A 19,290-nucleotide genomic window follows, 5' to 3' on the forward strand; every position below is an offset into this window, starting at 1 on the left:
CCTCCGGGCGCTTGCGCCGCGCCGCCCCGTGATGTCACCACTCCGTCCCGCCCCTGCTGGAACGCGGAGCTGCCGAGCGGGCTGTCGGCCATTTTGTGAAGCGGCGAAAGAGGTGGTGGCTGCTGTGGGCTCCGGGAAGCCGTTCGGGCTGGGGCTGTCGGCCGCGGGGCGGAGGCACTCGCGCGGGGGGTAACTCGGGTCTGGGTTCGGGTGCCGCGCAGCTCTCCCCGGTAAGACTCCCGCAGCCCGGAACGGGCGGGGCTGTGCGGGGCTCGAGCCGCCCCTTGGTGGCCCGGGGCGGGGCCTTCGGAGGCCTCCGAGCCCGCCGCAGCGAGCGCCCCACACAAAAGGGTCGCGGCATGGCTGCGGGGGCTTGGGGCGCCGTGTGCGCCTTTGAAGCCTGAGAGGATGCAGGAAGGACGCAAGAGAGGATAAGCCTGCATACCGAAGTGGGGACGAGGCCATAGTGAGGACGCCCCCGTGGTCTGAGGGAGGAGGCCACAGCTGGGTGGCCCAGCGGCCTGAGAACTAACGGGGATTGCAGTGAAAACACACCTACATCCCGAATGAGCCAGATTTTCTGCGCCTCCCAAAAGAGACAGAGATTGTAACTCCATCTCTGTGTCCCGAACTGAGGAGATAAACGTAGTGAGGACACTCCCTTCTTCCGAAGTGGAAAGGAGGCCCCGGTGGCCTAACAGGAAAAGGGGACTACAGTCAGGACACATCTATGGGGAGGAAGCTGTAGTCGTTACACTCCTCTGAGTCTAGGAAGGAAGTCAAAACTGGTCGCCTTCGTGGCCTGAAGGTGGAGGGGGTTGCAGGGAAATGCTTCCCAGGCTCAGCGCTGGGCGGGGCTTACCCTCGAGGGTGTCGGCGATTTGAGAAGCCGGCCTCTGTAGCGAGAAAAGTGGGGGTGAGTACGCCTCCCAGGCCTCTGAGAATTGTAGTGAGGTACCAGATCTTTGGTCCCCAAGTAGGGAAGGGTCTGCAGTGAGGACCACCTTTACATACCCCTTGGGAGAGAGCCTCCCGCTCTGAAAGAGGAGGAGGTGCAATAGAATGTGGAGGTTGGGTGCTTTTGATGAGTGAGTTGAGTTTGTCTAGCGGAAGCTGGAGGTGCTAGTTGGCAGCCACGTGAAATAGATGGGAGGGGCTTTGAGGATCTACAGGTTAGTGTTGGGGTTGGATACCAGTGCAGGAGGCTTAGCTGCCAGATTGCAAATGCATGGACTTTATGTGTGCCTGTAATGTGTGCTTTATAGTGAAAAATCTAAGCGGCTACGGTGAAGGTTACTTTGGGTTATTCAGCACAAAACATACTGGGAGTTTTGTATACTGTGTTGCAGGCTCCGTAGGAGAGGTTTCTGGACCCTAGAACCGTCCTAAAACCCTGGATTTCCAGAGGTGACCTAATGTAAATTGTGGTAGTTGTTCGGAACCATTCTGTATTATTCAAGAATAGTGTAATTCCGCTCAATATAACCCGAGAGAAAAAGTAATTGCAACTGAAGGACTGTTGAAGGAGAGACTTATGACTGGAGTATTTCTCTTCCAGCTTCTTGATTGAATGGTTTAAAATGGTGTGATTTTTGTAAAATGCAGTGTTAGTAACATGTATTGCCTTGGACTTTGTAATCTAGTTTGTATTGTTAATGTATTTCAGAGCGTTTGCAGTTGAAAAGTGTCCTACAAGTCTGCACATACAGGCTTATTGTTTCGTGTTTGTTTGTTTGTTTAATTACAGAAATATACAAGACTGGGTTGTACTTGTTTTTGAAATTTGGTGGTTTTGAACGAAAGGAGGATTTCTGGACTTTGTGGGAAGTAATTGTGTTCAGGCATCTTCCAAGATTATAAAAAGTTGAAAGAACTGTTACAGGTGGTTATAATAATTTTATGGTAATTTTTTAAGAAAATGAAATGTTTGCCCTGTTTGTATAAAGGTTGAGGGATGTGCTCAGTATTATTACTGGAAATTTTTTTTAACGTAACAGGGAATGCATTTATATTATCTTTATATGCTCAATTAAGTATTTTATGGATTGTAATGCATCATTTGTATTTTTCTTATGATATCTGTTAGGTGAAAAATGTGAAGGTTGAGAAACCATTGTGGTGATTACTTGGGACATATTGTTATGTGCTAATATCAGTATACTTCTGGCTTCTTTCACTTTCTTGTGACATGCCAAATGTTTCAGTGGTTGCATATTGCGAGTTTGGGGGTTATTGGTACAATTTTTAGATGTGAAACTTGATTTTGTCAGCCAGTGTGTTCCTGGAATTCGGTGACCATGTTCATACTGTTTTCATTCCATTTTGTAGAGAGCCACTTCATCTTTCAGCTTGAATGAATGTTTTCCTCCGTAGATGTTGTAGAAAGAACTTCTAAGAGTCAGTAATGGTTGCACAAAAGATGCTTTTTAGATATCTATCCCTAAAATCTAGAGACTGTCGTCCATGTCTGTATCTTCTGCCCCGGCCACAAGTGCTTAATAAATGTTCGTGATATAAATGAATGTTAAATATTTTAGGTCAGCTAAACAGAAAAATAACTTCACCTAATTGATAGTTTAACACACTTTACTACCACCGCTCATATACCTTCTGGTTTGCAAAGAGTTTATTTTATTAAATTTCAAGCCACCTTTCAAGTCTTAAGACCGAGAGGGAGGGTTTACATGGTTGGCTAGGTTAGAAGTAATATTGTTGCTTTTAAGTTTAAATCAAGTAAGATGATGGACATATTTATTGGCATGGGGGGGGGATTGAAAAATAATATAGTTTTGGCAGGAGGAATATATCTCTTATTTAGAAATGTCTTTTGGTTTGCTGCTTTTGATAACTGACTGCAGGCTAATGGGAAAGTTGAGTAACAAGCTATCTATAAAGGATTCATGTCCCTCAGTGTCAGAAGAATTGTTTCATTAAGAATGATTCCAGAATCTGAAGTGTGATCCATTTGGGGTTGGGAACACAATCAAGTGGATGAAGCTGTTGGGTTTTTTTGTTTTTTGTTTTTTTTTTTCCTGTAATGCCTACCATACTGTGATTATTCGGCTTATGGCATTGTACCCATTATGATTGGTTCTCTGTTGCTCATGTCTGAGGTGACATTTGAGGGGTGCTGCTTTTTGTATTTTTTGAATCTAAAGAACTTTGGCTCTTCTGTATCTGATTACTGAACAAAGTTAAAATTCACTTTTTGATGTTTATCACCAGATGAAGAGTGGAAATGGTTAAGTTCTGGTTTGTACCTTGACTTCCTGATAAAGAGGATTGTTGTCATTTTATTCTAAAATCTCAAATGGTTGAAATGGCTAGTAAATAAGAAAATATGTCGTGTCATAATATGCTAAATGTTCATAGCAAGTATTTGTAATTTGTTCATGTTTCTGGTATTTGTAAAGCTGAAGTAAAGCCACTATGTTAGGATTAATTCCTAACATAAAGCAGAAAAATATACTAGAGCAATCTTCTTGTTTTAGATCTTCTGATACAAGTGAATTTAATGGCACTTTGGGCCCATTTTCTCCTTCCTATCTTTATGCTTTATGAATAGGTTAAAAAAATATGTGCTTTAGATGTTTTGTTTCATAGAATTGTTTTCAGTCTTACCCTTCTAAAATTCACGAAAGCTTAAGCTGGTTGGAGTGGATTTTTCATGTTGGGATCCTTCATTACATTGCTAGCTGATAATTTAGAACCCAGGGATGAGTAGGTTCTTGGAAAACAGTGGTGCCTCTTAAATTGTTGTGCTCTTTACAAAGTGTGGTGTTGAAAACAAAAGCACTCAGTTCTCAGTTTTCGTTTACTTTGTCCATTTGAAGGAAGAGGTGGAACACCAAGAGTTGTGAGCTTCTAGCTTCTAGCTTCTAGCCTGAACTTTTCTGCATACTTTTCCTTGGTATGGATTGATATGGATATGGGCCTTCCCCTTTGCTCAAATAGAAAAGATTCACAAATTTATGCCTAGATTGATTTTGTATTTTATTTTATTATTTATTTTTAAATGTTTATTTATTTTGAGAGAGAGCTCAAGCAAGGGAGGGGCAGAGAGAGGGGGGTACAGAGGATCCAAACGGGGCTCAAACCCACAAGCCTTGAACCCACAAGCCATGAGATCGTGACCTGAGCTGGAGTTGGATGCTTAATCAGCTGAGCCACCCAGGCCCCCCCCCCTGATTTTGGAATTTAAATTTAACAATGTAAAATTTGAACGAGGCATCTGCCAAATTTACCTGGGCCTTTCAACTTTTTCTTGTGGAATGAGACATTTCCTTGTTATAGTAATTTCTGGCAACCCTTTAGAAAATTTTTGAATGTAAGCCTGGTGTGTTCCTTTGGGCTTAACTGGCTGACTCTGATCTTGTTCCTCTCCAGATGGACATATGGAACCTTGTTGGGTCTGGAAGGGAAGAAGCTGGGGAACCTGTTTCCCTTATTATCTTCAGGGCACATGTCCTGGCCCCATACCAGACATTTTGAATTGGAATCTCCAGTAGGAGATCATCTGTTAATCACAAATGCTTAACTAGAAAATTACTCTGGTTCTGTTGGTCATAGAGTCCAACTAGTACATTTAGAAAATAATATTGCAGAAATTCTTGCTCTTCTCATTGAGCACAGCCTTTACCTAAAGCAGGCTTTTTTCTATTTCATGCTTCCCTTTGTGACCTGTTAGATAAACTTTTAGGTGTGGCTTTTAAATAAAGAGTTTTAAAACTCTTTAAACATAATTAGAACTGATTTGTACAACATATAAAAGAATGGTACAGTGCTCTGGGCTTTTGAAAGCATTGTTAATGATATTTGCATAGCTTTTGTGGCAAAAAAAAATCTCATTCTTAAGTAATTTGAGTAATTGTTACAAGATGCTTAGCTCGTCCTTTAGAAAAAGTTTAGAGTAACACTAAAAGTTTTTAAAGTTTTACTTTTTGGTGATGAATATTAAGCACTGGTGGTATCTTGAAAGATAGTTAAAAATGTGCATCATTCTAAGTAGTGTTCTATTGGTAATCTTAATACTTAACAGTGACATTTTTTTTCTCTGTTTCTCTAAATTAAAAAATGGTCTTTTGAAAGTAATTGTCTGATCATTTGGTTTTCTGTGTTGCTTGTGAATTGTTTATAACTTCATGGTTTGGGAGAAATTCCAGTAAGACATGAGTGACTCGTTTTTACTTTGGGAGGTATTCTTAATATGCCAGACATTTTTAGTTTAGTTTTTTGTTTGTTTTTTGTTTTTATGAGTTTCTTGGAACAGTTTTGGTGTTAGAAGGAAAAAGTACTTTTCCTTAAGATTTTGAACCCCACTGGTTTTAAATAGGAATTAGTCCTTAGAGCCTGAACTTTCTCTTCATTTATATTTCTTGGTTCTTGATGCTATTTTGGTGCAAAGGAAAATATTTTGAAAGTAATTCCAAGAATTTCTATAAGTACACTTGAATTGATGACTGTTATTTGTCTTGGAACTGTTATCGTGCAAACTTGTGCTTCTTCATCAAACATTTGGTGGGACCTAAGGAAATAGGTCATAGTTGGACTTGTGTTGATGGAATTTTCTGGACTGGTTTAATCATCAAGTAATAAAAGTAATTATCAACTGTGAAGCTGAGCTTTATGATTGTTTTCGTTTTTAATTGATTCATTCTTGGACTAATTTATGGCACATTCTTAATGTATGTAAATATATTATGTTTTGAGAGATACTCAAATTTGAAAGCAATACCAAGTAAGAAGCATGTGTGGGATTTTGGTACATGTGTTTCTTTCTTTCTTCTTCTTTTTTTTTTTATATGCATTCTAATGAAGTACTCTGGTGGTTTCAGACTCGCCTTCATAATGTACAGTTCAGTGTGGCCTGTGCGTGTTGTTTTGTGTTTCCTGCATTGATTTTTGCCTCCATTTATTCTCTATTGCAGTCTAAAAGTTGGTTTTAATTGGTTGCCCACAGGATTGACTTGGCCTCTACTTCTTGTTAAGAAAATACATCTCTTGTTTTATCAGGTAAGAGATTTTGAATAGAGGGTTTGTTTTTATACAAATTAAAATGAGATAGCTTATTTAGTAACATGAAAATATGTGTAGCAGCTGAATTGTGGGGGATTTTCTTTTGCTATTTTTTAACAGTCTTATCTGAGGGATGGGGGTGGGGTGGACTGGGTGCTTTGAACAGTTGGTGCTTTCTTTGGGGGTCAGTCTTATTTAGATGCATTTCTCCTGCTGAATTCCTGATTATTAGGCAGTAAGTAGCTGTTTTTTTTTCCTCATTGTAGCATTCTAGACTAATTATAAATATAGGTGCTTGTTATTGGTATGGTTTTTTAATATTCCTTTGAGGTATAGGTATAGATAATGGGTCATATGTTTTAGAATACATATTTTGACTTTAGATGGAACTTTAGTGATTGGAATCTAACCCTCTTGTTAAATAACAAAGGTAGACTCAAGGTAGTTGAAGTGACTTACCTGTCAAACAGGCGCTTAGTAGCAGAATAGCAGGTCTTAACTTCATATTTTTTTGGAACCTGAAAACTGTTTTTCACTTTAGATGGCTTTATGAATAAGTCTTATGCTCTACTTTGGTTTAATCCTCAGCCCTTTTTCTAGCTGGTAATCTGGGCAGATTTTCACTGTCATGTTTTCGTATGTACTTTGCGCAGACTTTCACTACATCCCTTCTCTTAGTAGCAGATGGTTTTTGAAGAGTTGCTGTGTGTGTCACTTTAGCCCTGTATTTAATTTTTCTGTTCTTGGGACCATATCAAATTCCCATTTTACTGTCCCAGTGTAAACTAACATCTCTATCTCTCAAGTCTTTTTGGGTGCCTAGACTACTTATCCATGATGTTTCCCCCATAGAGTGATTAAATGATAAAGCATTTTTTAAAGTTGAACGGGAATACTGTCTTAATTTTGCATATAGCTAATATGCTAGAGATAGTAAGGAAAGAGAATTTAATGACTTGGAGTTGTCTTGATGAGCTTTCAGATAGATTGCTAAGTAGTAAATAAGAGAAAAGAGTTTGTTGGTGTGATTAATTTTTTTAGTATTAATTTTTCTTGCTGACTCTTGCAAACCAAAGACGAAAGGCTTCCCTCCTCACCCAGATTTCTAGTGTTTTATAATGGTCTCATAAGAGCATTTTCTGTTTGCCAATCCATCTTTCTGGATTAAATTTGAAAGTAGCTTTTATTTTTGTGTATGTGTGTGAGAAAACTGTCAAAGCCAAACAGTATATGTCTGTTTTGTGTACAGCAGTCATAATGGTTGAGATATAATTACAGATTTTATTTCATCAAATTGATATTCACATAATATTTGACATGAAAAACTATTTTCATGAGGTTTACAGGATTCTTAGAGCTTGCAGCAGGAAACTTTGGTCTTTTAATGTTCCTGTTTGAAAGGTGTTAAAACCAAACTCAAGTCATTTATAATTTTCCTGAGGTCCCAGAGCTAGTTATATATGTGTATGTTTTTTAAAGTTTATTTATTTTGAGAGAGAGTCGGGGAGGACCAGAGAGAGAGAATCCTAAACAGGCTCCATATTGTCAGCGCGAAGCCTGATCATGGGGCTCTAATTTACAAACTGTGAGGTCATGACCTGAGTAAAAGTCTGACCCTTAACCAATCGACAAAGCCACCCAGGTGCCTCTAATAGGTTTATATTTAAAAGTTGATATTTAAGATGGATTGGAAAATACTCTAAGTTATTGACCACATAAATTTCAAATTAATATTTTTTCTAGTCCCAAGAATTTGTTTTGTATCAGTTTACAAAGGGCTGCCCTTGCATTTACACTTGAAAGCCGTAAGAACTGAAATAGTGAAATTTTACTTAAATCTGGGAGAAACTTTTCTTTTCGACTAGTTAAACATGAGACATCTAAGGAGATCAGTGAGTTCCCAGAAATTCCACAGGAATTACATTGGGTAGGAGACTGTAACAATCACTGAATAAAGTTTATATACCCTAGTTCTTTTTAAAACAAAAAAATACCTTTTTTTTTTTATTATCAGCCTTCTGTGAGAAAAATGAATGTGTGTGTGTGTGTGTGTGTGTGTGTGTGTGTGTGTGTGTGTGTGTGTGTGTATTGGTAGGTTTGGGAATGAGTCATTGGATCTGAGTTTTAATTAAAATAGCTTTGGTGAATGGCACTGTAACCAGGTTCTATTTTTTGGAGTGACGACTATGGATAACTAAGATTTTGGCTATTTTATTCAGTAGTTCTTTGGATTCTTCGTATGTATTAATCTTGTTTGTAGTAACTAATTCCATATGTAGTTTTCTTTAATAAATAGAGCTGTAATGCAGATTGAAGAGTTTTAGGATGAAATATGGAATCAGTTCTCATTTGAGACTTGAATCTACTTTAGTGTTAATTATTTGTAATTCATTAGTATTCCAGTTTCCTGTTTCTCTTTTGCATTTTGAGATTGAGTCATATAAAATGACACTGATAATTCTACAAAGTTGTCAAGTTTATAAAGGAAAATGCTAAGTCACTTTTAAATATTAACTTTGATACATCCTTTGCATGCTTTCCCCCTGCAGACTGTTAAACTTTGTGTCCTGATCTGACTTACACATTTCTTTTAAATCTTACTGAATAATTAGTGGTCTGAGTGATATAATTGGTGATTTTACTTTCATTATGGTGGTTTTTTTTTCCTGAAACTTTTGAGTCATAGGACTGAACTTCTAACTATTTACAGAATTAATGCCTTTTGGAAGTTGAAATTGTCTAGGTTTTACATTGTAAACGGCACATAATATTCAGTTTTTAGAATATTCAAATTAAAAAAAAAAAAAAACCCTACATTGCTTGAGATAGTTTGAGGGCCTAATAAGGTAGCTGGTCATTCTTGTAGCTAAAAACTTGGTGTGATGAACAGGAGTCTGACCTGGCCGTTGCCTTTTCTCATCTGCAGGTGTGTGTGGTTTCAGCGCAGCATGGCTGTGGTCATCCGTTTGCAAGGTCTCCCAATTGTGGCGGGGACCATGGACATTCGCCACTTCTTCTCTGGATTGACCATCCCTGATGGGGGCGTGCATATTGTAGGGGGTGAACTGGGTGAGGCTTTCATCGTTTTTGCCACTGATGAAGATGCAAGGCTTGGTATGATGCGCACAGGTGGTACAATTAAAGGGTCAAAAGTAACACTTTTGTTGAGTAGTAAAACGGAAATGCAGAATATGATTGAACTGAGTCGTAGGCGTTTTGAAACTGCCAACTTAGATATACCACCAGCAAATGCTAGTAGATCAGGACCGCCACCTAGCTCAGGAATGGGTGGCAGGGTAAACTTGCCTACAACAGTACCTAACTTTAATAATCCTTCACCCAGTGTAGTTACTGCTGCTACATCGGTTCATGAAAGCAACAAAAACATACAGACATTTTCCACAGCCAGCATAGGAACGGCTCCTCCAAATATGGGGGCTTCTTTTGGGAGCCCAACGTTTAGCTCAACCATTCCAAGCACAGCGTCTCCAATGAACACAGTCCCACCACCACCAATTCCTCCAATCCCAGCGATGCCATCTTTGCCACCAATGCCGTCCATTCCCCCAATACCAGTCCCTCCTCCGGTACCTACATTGCCTCCTGTGCCTCCTGTGCCCCCAATCCCCCCAGTCCCTTCTGTGCCACCCATGACCCCACTGCCACCCATGTCAGGCATGCCACCCTTGAACCCACCACCTGTGGCCCCTCTACCTGCTGGAATGAATGGCTCTGGAGCACCTATGAATCTGAACAATAACCTGAACCCTGTGTTTCTGGGTCCATTGAATCCTGTTAACCCTATCCAGATGAACTCTCAAAGCAGTGTGAAACCACTTCCCATCAACCCCGATGATCTGTATGTCAGTGTACATGGTATGCCCTTTTCTGCAATGGAAAATGATGTCAGAGATTTTTTCCATGGGCTCCGTGTTGATGCAGTGCATTTGTTGAAAGATCATGTAGGTCGAAATAATGGGAACGGATTGGTTAAATTTCTCTCCCCTCAAGATACATTTGAAGCTTTGAAAAGAAACAGAATGCTGATGATTCAACGCTATGTGGAAGTTAGTCCTGCCACAGAGAGACAGTGGGTAGCTGCTGGAGGCCATATCACTTTTAAGCAAAGTATAGGACCTTCTGGACAAACCCATCCCCCACCTCAGACACTTCCCAGGTCAAAATCGCCCAGTGGGCAGAAAAGGTCGAGGTCAAGATCACCACATGAGGCTGGTTTTTGTGTTTACTTGAAAGGGCTACCATTTGAAGCAGAAAACAAACATGTCATTGATTTTTTTAAAAAGTTGGATATTGTGGAAGATAGTATTTATATCGCTTATGGACCCAATGGGAAAGCAACTGGTGAAGGCTTCGTAGAATTCAGAAATGAGGCTGACTATAAGGCTGCTCTGTGTCGTCATAAACAATACATGGGCAATCGCTTTATTCAAGTTCATCCAATTACTAAGAAAGGCATGCTAGAAAAGATAGATATGATTCGTAAAAGACTGCAGAACTTCAGCTATGACCAGAGGGAAATGATGTTAAATCCGGAGGGGGATGTCAGCTCTGCCAAAGTCTGTGCTCACATAACAAATATTCCATTCAGCATTACCAAGATGGATGTTCTTCAGTTCCTAGAAGGAATCCCAGTGGATGAAAATGCTGTACATGTTCTTGTTGATAACAATGGGCAAGGTCTAGGACAGGCATTGGTTCAGTTTAAAAATGAAGATGATGCACGTAAGTCTGAACGCTTACACCGTAAAAAACTTAACGGGAGAGAAGCTTTTGTTCATGTAGTTACTCTAGAAGATATGAGAGAAATTGAGAAAAATCCCCCTGCCCAAGGAAAAAAAGGGTTAAAGATACCTGTGCCAGGTAATCCTGCAGTTCCAGGAGTGCCCAGTGTGGGAATGCCCAGTGCGGGAATGCCCAATGCGGGAATGCCCAATGCGGGAATGCCCAGTACAGGAATGCCCGGTACAGGAATGCCCGGTGCGGGAATGCCTGGTACAGGAATGCCCGGTGCCGGAATGCCTGGTGCCGGAATGCCCGGTGCCGGAATGCCTGGTGCGGGAATGCCCGGTGGAGGAATGCCTGGTGCAGGAGGTGAAGAACATGCCTTCCTGACTGTAGGATCTAAGGAGGCCAACAATGGGCCTCCATTTAACTTTCCTGGTAATTTTGGCGGGTCGAATGCCTTTGGGCCACCACTCCCTCCTCCAGGATTAGGAGGGGCCTTTGGTGATGCTAGGCCTGGTATGCCTTCAGTTGGAAATAGTGGTTTGCCTGGTCTAGGACTGGATGTTCCAGGTTTTGGAGGTGGACCAAATAATTTAAGTGGGCCAGGATTTGCAGGAGGCCCTCAGAATTTTGGAAATGGCCCTGGTAGTTTAGGTGGCCCCCCAGGTTTTGGAAGTGGCCCTCCTGGTCTTGGAAGTGCACCTGGGCATTTGAGTGGGCCGCCAGCCTTTGGGCCTGGCCCTGGGCCTGGGCCTGGCCCAATTCACATTGGTGGACCCCCTGGCTTTGGATCTAGTTCTGGAAAACCAGGACCAACAGTAATTAAAGTGCAGAATATGCCCTTTACTGTGTCTATTGATGAGATTTTAGATTTCTTTTATGGCTATCAAGTGATCCCAGGCTCAGTGTGTTTAAAATACAATGAAAAAGGTATGCCCACAGGCGAAGCCATGGTGGCCTTTGAATCTCGGGATGAAGCCACAGCTGCTGTCATTGACTTAAATGACAGACCTATAGGCTCAAGGAAAGTAAAACTTGTCTTAGGGTAGCTGTTCACATCAATTCTTTATAGGGTAGATCTTCATAGTGCTGTGATTAATGCATCCAGATTGTTTTCCTAGTATTTCCAGGTTAGAACCTGTGGATTGTTTCAATTGCATATAGATTGGTTTCTATAACATAGAGCATTGGTTGACTGTTTACAGAAGATTCACTACCAGTATAAATATTGCTGTATGTTACAGTAAAGCTATCTGGAGAGAACACAAAAATGATTTTGGCATACCATTAGAGAAACCATTTGTAAAACACAAATGACCATATAAAGCTTATCAAGGAGTCTCTAGATTGGTTTTGTTTTATATCATATGAGATGAAGAAAATAGAAATGTCAATAGAGCTCATTAAGGGTGCTCTTGCCAGCTGCTGAAAAATAGAAGTTGGCTACTCTTGGAATTTGGTTTAAAGCTGGACAGATTTGCTTTGTTATAGGGTCAAAGCTTTGTCTAAAGTCCTCATTTTCTTTTAAAATTGAATAAAATCTCTGTATACAGATTCACTGTATGTACCTTTATTGCTTCTTGAGGGTTCTTGCTGTATAGACAGTCCTGCTTCTGAAGTTGCTGCTTTTTTGTTTGCCTAATTGACTCATTTGTAAATGAGCAGAACTGTTCTTGTTGTTGTTGTTTTAATATAAAACTCCACACTTGGTTTGTGCTATAACCTTGAACTTTGATTTCTAATGTCACACTTAAAACTGTGTGAAATAAGTACTTTTGCCACAAAAATAAAATATGGAGTCCTCTACCTACCAGAGCCTTTTTGGTTTGACCGCCACGTTTTAGTTTAGTCAGTTTAAAAATTGTTCATGTTGTTTGGATGGCATCAAAAACCCGAAACCACTTGTAATAATCATTGCTTAAGATGCTGGATTTGAAGTCCTCTCCATGATGGACTGATATTCTGGCAATTTTGTTCTGTCCCAAATTTGTGTGAAATTTTGGCCTGTAACTAAACAAAGAGGGTCCATTTATAAGAAAGAGCATTATTATATCTAGTTTTGTTTTTTTTTTAACTGAAGTTGAAATTGTTAGCTTTGTTAGCAATAGTGTTATAGAATAAAAGATCCATAAGCGGTTCCATAGATGTGCATTTAATCCTGTTACTTTGGGGGCTTTTTGGTCTAGTTGTTTGATCAGGAGCCTATTTATAAAAATTCTTCATAAGGAGTACAAGTGCAGCTGCCAGAGGGGAGAGAATTGAGACTCTTTGCCCTTTTCATACTCTTTTCTTTGGCATTCAGGACACTAAGGCAGGAGGACCACATGGGTTCTGGTTGGTAAGTGTCCTTGTCATGAAAACATTTGCCTTACAACATCCTGCTCACTGATACAAAAGGCTCTACTTATGGTTACTTTCCTTCTTAGTTAAAATGTTCTAAAGATGTGTCACATTATATTATAAACATATGGAATGGGAGATTGGTGAGATATCATGAAAAACAAATTTTGTCTTACTTGGGCCTCTGTCTTGCTTTGAAACATTCCCAACATTTCCTGCAAATCAATGTACTTACAAAGGGGTCAGCCTTTTAAAAGAAGTATTTCCTGTTTAAAAAAAAAAAATAGTGCCTTTTTGGTGTTGCAAGTCAGTGGAACACTGAAATACAGAGTCTCGTATAATTTAGAGTTAAGAGTGGTAACAGTTTCATTTGTGTGATAAGATTTGGAGAGACTTTTCATCACTACAATCTTAGAGGATTGACAGTACAGGATTTTTTGTTTAGGGAGAGGATTATTTAGACTTTCAAAGAAGACATGGCTGTGTTGTGGGTCTTTTGACAATTCATGAATGCATATCCGCTTTGACAGATCACTAGATATTGCCTCCTCAACTAAAAAAGCAATATGATGTTTACATATGCTGTTCAATTTAAGTTTTCTATTAAGTAATCATTTCTCATTCCAAAGACCAAGTGCAGAAAACTTCAGCGCTGCTTGGGAGTCTTATTTCAACTGCAGTTTATTTTCCCCATTGGAGAGCTGACTATTTTCATTTTAGAAAAATGGGTTGTTTGAAGATGAAAGCCTTTTATCTTTTTTCCACAGTTTATTTTGGTTATATGTTCGTACAATCTTATTAAATATTTCATATACTTTATTGCAACTACTTTGTTATTTCTACATCTTAGATAAATGCTGAAAAGGAAAACTTGATTTCATTGTTCATCAAATTAAATAAATTAAGAAAATAGTGGTTTGTGTAGAAATTGGAGAGAACTGTGTTTCATATTTGGTTGAGTCACAACAGTGCTTCTCGTTGTGAAATGTAATTAAATGCTTTGCCCTCTGGAACTTGATTTTTGTGTATCTGAGACTTATTAATATAGTGCTAACTGCTAAGCATACTGTTCATCTTGTTCTGGGCATTGGAGTTTGAGTTTTAAAAAATTCTTGAAAATATGCTCTGTGAAATTATTCATACCTCTCTTCCTGCAAATTTTCTCATAACTAGGTTTGGGGTAAAAATGAATTTCTTTCTCATTTGCTTTGTATGGTATGAAGGATTTGTAAAGCTTTGCTTAAAGTTGTGTGCATTTGTAAACACTATCATGATATTTTCAATTTTCTGTGTAAATTTTGTCTGTTTTTGGTGACATGAACGGAAGAGAATCTTTTCCTTTAGGATTAATTCCCTCCTCACCCCCTTGCTGGGGTGTTTTGGTTTTTTTAGTTTAAAGGATTAGAGAAATCTACAAAATGTATTTTATAAATAAGCAATTTTGTAAACTTTTTCTGAACTCGGGTGAAACGTTTAGTTCACAAGCAAAATTTGGAGGTGTATTCTGTGTTTAATACTGTAGTTTGGATGTATAATTATTAGTGGGTTTTTTTTTTTTTTTTTTAACGCAACACTGTTCAGTGAAATGTAGTTCCTAGCTTTGTGCTCCAAGTTGTCAAAGCATCAACCGTGAAAATGGCATTAGGAAACTTTTTATTCACAATTTCAGAGAGTAATGTTCAGTGTAATTAGGTCAGTCTTAACACACTGGATGAAAATCTAGGGCCGTGTATGTACGTAAGCAAACATACCTTGGATAAAATAAGGATCCATGAAAGCCTTAATCAAACTCAAAGTCCTTTTTATTGGATTCTGTCATTGTGTACAGGCATGGGTCAAGTGTTTAAAAATAAATCCACTCATCAATGTCAAGAACATTTAAAAATGAGTAAAGAAACTGTAAAGTTGCTGCTAGTTAAATCTTCTGTAAGAATTCCTGGCAGTGATCACTTTTAAAACTTTCCCACTCTTGCAAAATTACCACATTTAAGTAGTTTTACCGGCAGTTCTACAGTAGTCCAAGCTTTAGAAACCAAACACAATAAAACGATTCATTGCCAGTATGGCCACAACATTGCCAGCAAATACTGCCTTGGCATCATTCAGCAGAGGTTTTTGTTTATAAAGATGAAGTCTTGAATACTGTTCAATAAACTTGTCACAAAATAAAAGAGGCTGATGCTTTTAATGCTTTACACAAGAGTACTCTATTGAGCTATACCATCAGGGTTTTTTGTTTATTTGTTTTGTTTTGTTTTTAACTCCTACAAATACTTTGTGCCTTTGGAAAGATGGATTTGGTGATCTTGGAGGTAACCATTGTTGCTTATCCTTGTCTGCTAATGCTGAAGTGTGGAAAGAAGATACCTGGAACGGCAGGGAGGAAACTTGATTCTAGGTCAAATCTGTGGTATCCACCTTTTCAGACTTTTATCTTGTGTGCTTTGCTAGCAAGCCACTTCGTTATGTGGACTCAGAAAGTATGAGAAACCAGATCTTCTTTTTACAGAGGGAGTCTTAAAGGGGGCTGTGAATTGTCTTTTTAAAAAACTGATTAAGAAATGGAAAAAGAAATCTTCAGAATGCATTGTCAGTTGCACATACTTCTAAAGCTTTTTCTTTTTTGTTTACTTATTCTTGTATTAGTATGTGAGGTGTTGTGAGGTGTGGGAGAGGAATCAAAAATACTGCTGCTTTCTGACATTGATGCTCTGGTTTTGTCCCTTCCACATTTGTTCAACTGCTAAAAAAAATTAGCAAATGAAAAGTTTCCATAAACTCCAGAGGCCTTAAAAAAATCTGAATTGGAGTTGCAGATAAACTAGTGGGCTATTCCTTTTAACCAAGGCTCTTGAATAATATAACTTTTACCTTTATCACGAAAGTTTTTAGTCTGTTTTGAGTTTCAATACTGAAGTTGTTTTAGAGGGGTTTAGACTTAAACATACTTAATTCCAGGTGGTTGCTGAACTGTTCTAAAATTATGAAGGTTTGACTAAGCATTTGAAAAATCACAGGGTGAAATGAGCTGCTTACGGATACCCAGAATGGCCCTTACCATCTTAAAGGGATAGACCGTATGCTAATAATACATTTCGTTTTCTTGTTCAGGAGAGAGCCCTCACTTTGACTCATTGTTGTCTGCTTTCCAGTGTTTTACAGCAAGAAGTGGTTTAGCAGTTTGTGCATCACCACCATTCTCCTTACCCCCCCAAAAGTAGAGCTTTTATGGGATATGAGAATCCGAATCTAAGAATACGCTTTTTAATTAAAAAATTGCTTGGTGTCAGTTTTGTCTTTTTAGTATAAAATCTGATAGATTGCATTGACTTATCTAAAATGTTCTGGAAAGAGTATACTCTGGTGGTAGCACAATTCTTTGATGCTATAGTGACTTTTCTGGGAAAACCCTTCTGTTTGTACCTGTTCATGTAAATGTTAATTCTTTACTGTGCTTCCTGGATTTATTCTTGTTGCCTTGAGCTACTTTATGCCAGATGATCTCAGAAGCTTCTTAGAATATGACTCCTTTTCTGGATCAACGTAACTAACAATGAGCAACTAAGGTGGCACTGCTTTCCTACATATTGCTCTACTACTGAAGAGTACAGAAGGGGCAACAAAATAAAGCCACTTGATGAAAGCATTCTAGCCCCAGGGGCAGAAATCTGGTGGCAGGAAATAGTGCTGAGGCAAATCTCATTAGCTGTTATCTTTGAATTCTTTTAAGAGGCCCAGGAACCTTTCCCTAGTGAAAATGTTGATAGTTAAATCATAGATACTAAGAAAAGTTGTAGAGAAGTGGCTAAATGACACAACAGACATTGGAATTGGCATCCCAGCTGAACCAGACATCTGGATTCTGATTTTAGTAACTTAATATTTCAAGTCATTTTTCCCAGTCAGCCAAAGGCTGTTTCATGTTGAGAGAAGGAGGAGGTGACTATTTGGGGAAAATAGAGGTATGACCAGCAGTGGAACATAATTCAATATGGACAGAGTCAGATGTTGAAGAATTGTAACACCCCCAGGAGTAAGCTGTGCTATATTCAAACAGGCTGCCCTTAGTGTTTGATTCTCTCTACATTCTGATACTGCCCGTTTCCCGCCTTTTACCTGCTTACAATACTAAGTCTGCTGGTAACCAGGGCCATGAGTTTCTCACTGCTATCTCTGTAGTCTAGACTCTTAATGGTGGGGGGTTGGGGGGGGAGATGTGACCTCACTCACCATTCTTCATAAATAAGATTTGTCATTTAAGCATTTGTGCTACATACCAAATGTAACAACCACATGTGCTACCATAAGTCATCTGTTAGTCCTTGCAGAGTGGGGAAGGCTTAAGGGTAAAGAAATTCAGCTACTTTATTAAGGGGTCTTAAATCATACTAACTGGTGCTGTTGCTGATTTCATTTTCCTTTTGTTCCACTTGGAAGTGAGTTAATGCCATCCTCCACTACACTCCCCCACATAGAGTGTTGCTGTACAGAGATGGTCATGTCCTTTATACAGAACTCTTTCTGTGGTGTGGGCCTATGGGACCATCAGGGTCCCTCTGCTATAAATCTGGCTAAAGTGGAAAGACTAATGCAGCTCTTTCTGAAGTAGTTGCTTCCAGTTACCTTGCTTTGATGATCATTGAATTGACAGGTTGGAATTGGAAATGTCTTTTGCCTCTAAGCTTTTAAGACCGTTTCACATGGATAATCAGCTTAGCCCTAGCAGTAACCCATGCTAACTAAATTTTTTGAGCAGTGTTATGCGCCCAGTACTTCCATGCTGTGGTAGAAAAGGAAGCAAAATAAAATGCCTGTTCTTAAAGACCTAAGGTCTTAAATTATACAAGTAAGTGCTCCACTGTACTTGTGCATGTACAGGGTACACTCATGTCCCACAGGAAATGGATAAAGGGTTTCCTGGCCAGTTGCTAAATGGTCAGACAGAACAAGTGTAATGGAAGCCTTGTGTGTAAGCTGAGGGAAGGCATGATGTCTAACCAAGGTTCTTGGGGACGTAATATTAATTTAGTAAAATGAAATGATTAATTGTGTGCGGGAACACAGTGGCACTACCTAAAATGGTATTTGTTCTGGAGGCTCTTAAAATTGTTCCATAACAGTGTAGCCTGAGTGGTGTGACTGAGCTGAATGGTGAGTAAGGCAGGCAGGTAAGGGTTGGTTCTAGGAGTGTCCTGACCTAGCAGAGGGATAGAATCTTTTATCTTTTTAATGACCTTTTGACTAGCTGCCGTATACCACTTCTTATAAACAAATGGCCTAATAAGACATTCATAAATGGTCCAGAATTAAGTGAATTCCTCCATCAATTTAACCAGTTGTATATAGTTGACTATCTGAAATTCATTTGGTAGTTATAGCTTTTCTGAATGAGATGTCCACTACTTTGTTCTTGTTATTCCAGATCAGCACTGTCCAGTAGAGTTTTGTCCAGTGGAAATGTTCTCATCTGCATTCATATGCTGATTATTAGCCACTGTAGTAGCTACTATTTTTTTTTAAGTTTATTTATTTTGAGAGAGAGGGAGAGTGAATTCCAAGTAGGCTCCACTGACAGTGCAGAGCCAGACATGGGGCTCCATCCCACCAACCATGAGATTATGACCTGAGCTGAAATCAAGAGTTGGACCTCTTAACTGACTGAGCCGCCCAGGTGCCCCTGTAGTAGCTACTATTAAATTTAATAAGCCACATGTGGCTAGTGGCTACTGTATCAAACAGCACAATTCTAGGTTCACAGAACAACAGAAAATTTGCTTTTCCATGTCTGCTCTTTGGAGATTCCCCATGTTAGGCAACACTGTCCAATAGAAATAAGAGTCACTTATGCTATTTAAATTTTTCTAGTAGCCACGAAAAAGGTAAAAAAAAAAACAAAAACAAGTTAATAATACATTTTATTTAACTCAGTATATCCTGAAATGTTACCATTTCAGTATATACTCTATAAAAATTATTGAGTTTTTTTACCAAATTTTTAATGTGTATTTTATAGCACATTGTGATTTGAACTAAGCATATTTCAGGTGCTCAATATCCGTTTGTGGGTAGGAGGCCATCCTTTTGGGCAGTACAGATTTAGAATATAAGAAAAGTTATCCCCTGTCATTTCTCTTAGCTGTGCTGCCTCTTTCAGCTGTGCGTTTACTTTTGAGTATTTGAATTTTGTTG

General features: G+C 39.1%; 1 protein-coding gene across 11 annotated transcripts in view; it reads left to right on the top strand.

Annotated features, from left to right (window-relative positions):
- Window positions 1-19,290, top strand: part of CPNE1 (copine 1) — a 34,970-nt gene continuing 15,680 nt past the window's right edge. The window contains exons 1-4 of one of the 11 annotated variants that reach the window (XM_006929812.4): window positions 92-230; window positions 1,748-1,882; window positions 5,928-6,012; window positions 8,942-14,119. In XM_006929812.4, coding sequence (XP_006929874.1) covers window positions 8,964-11,810 — 2,847 coding nt within the window. In that variant the 5' untranslated portion in view covers window positions 92-230; window positions 1,748-1,882; window positions 5,928-6,012; window positions 8,942-8,963 and the 3' untranslated portion in view covers window positions 11,811-14,119. Of the gene's footprint in view, window positions 231-549; window positions 917-1,747; window positions 1,883-5,927; window positions 6,013-8,941; window positions 14,120-19,290 lie in introns of those variants that run through there. The other 10 variants (XM_023251288.2, XM_019826593.3, XM_019826594.3 and 7 more) reach the window with 10 other exon arrangements.

Source organism: Felis catus, chromosome A3 (genome assembly GCF_018350175.1).
Source record: "Felis catus isolate Fca126 chromosome A3, F.catus_Fca126_mat1.0, whole genome shotgun sequence".
Taxonomy (NCBI): Eukaryota; Metazoa; Chordata; class Mammalia; order Carnivora; family Felidae; genus Felis; species Felis catus.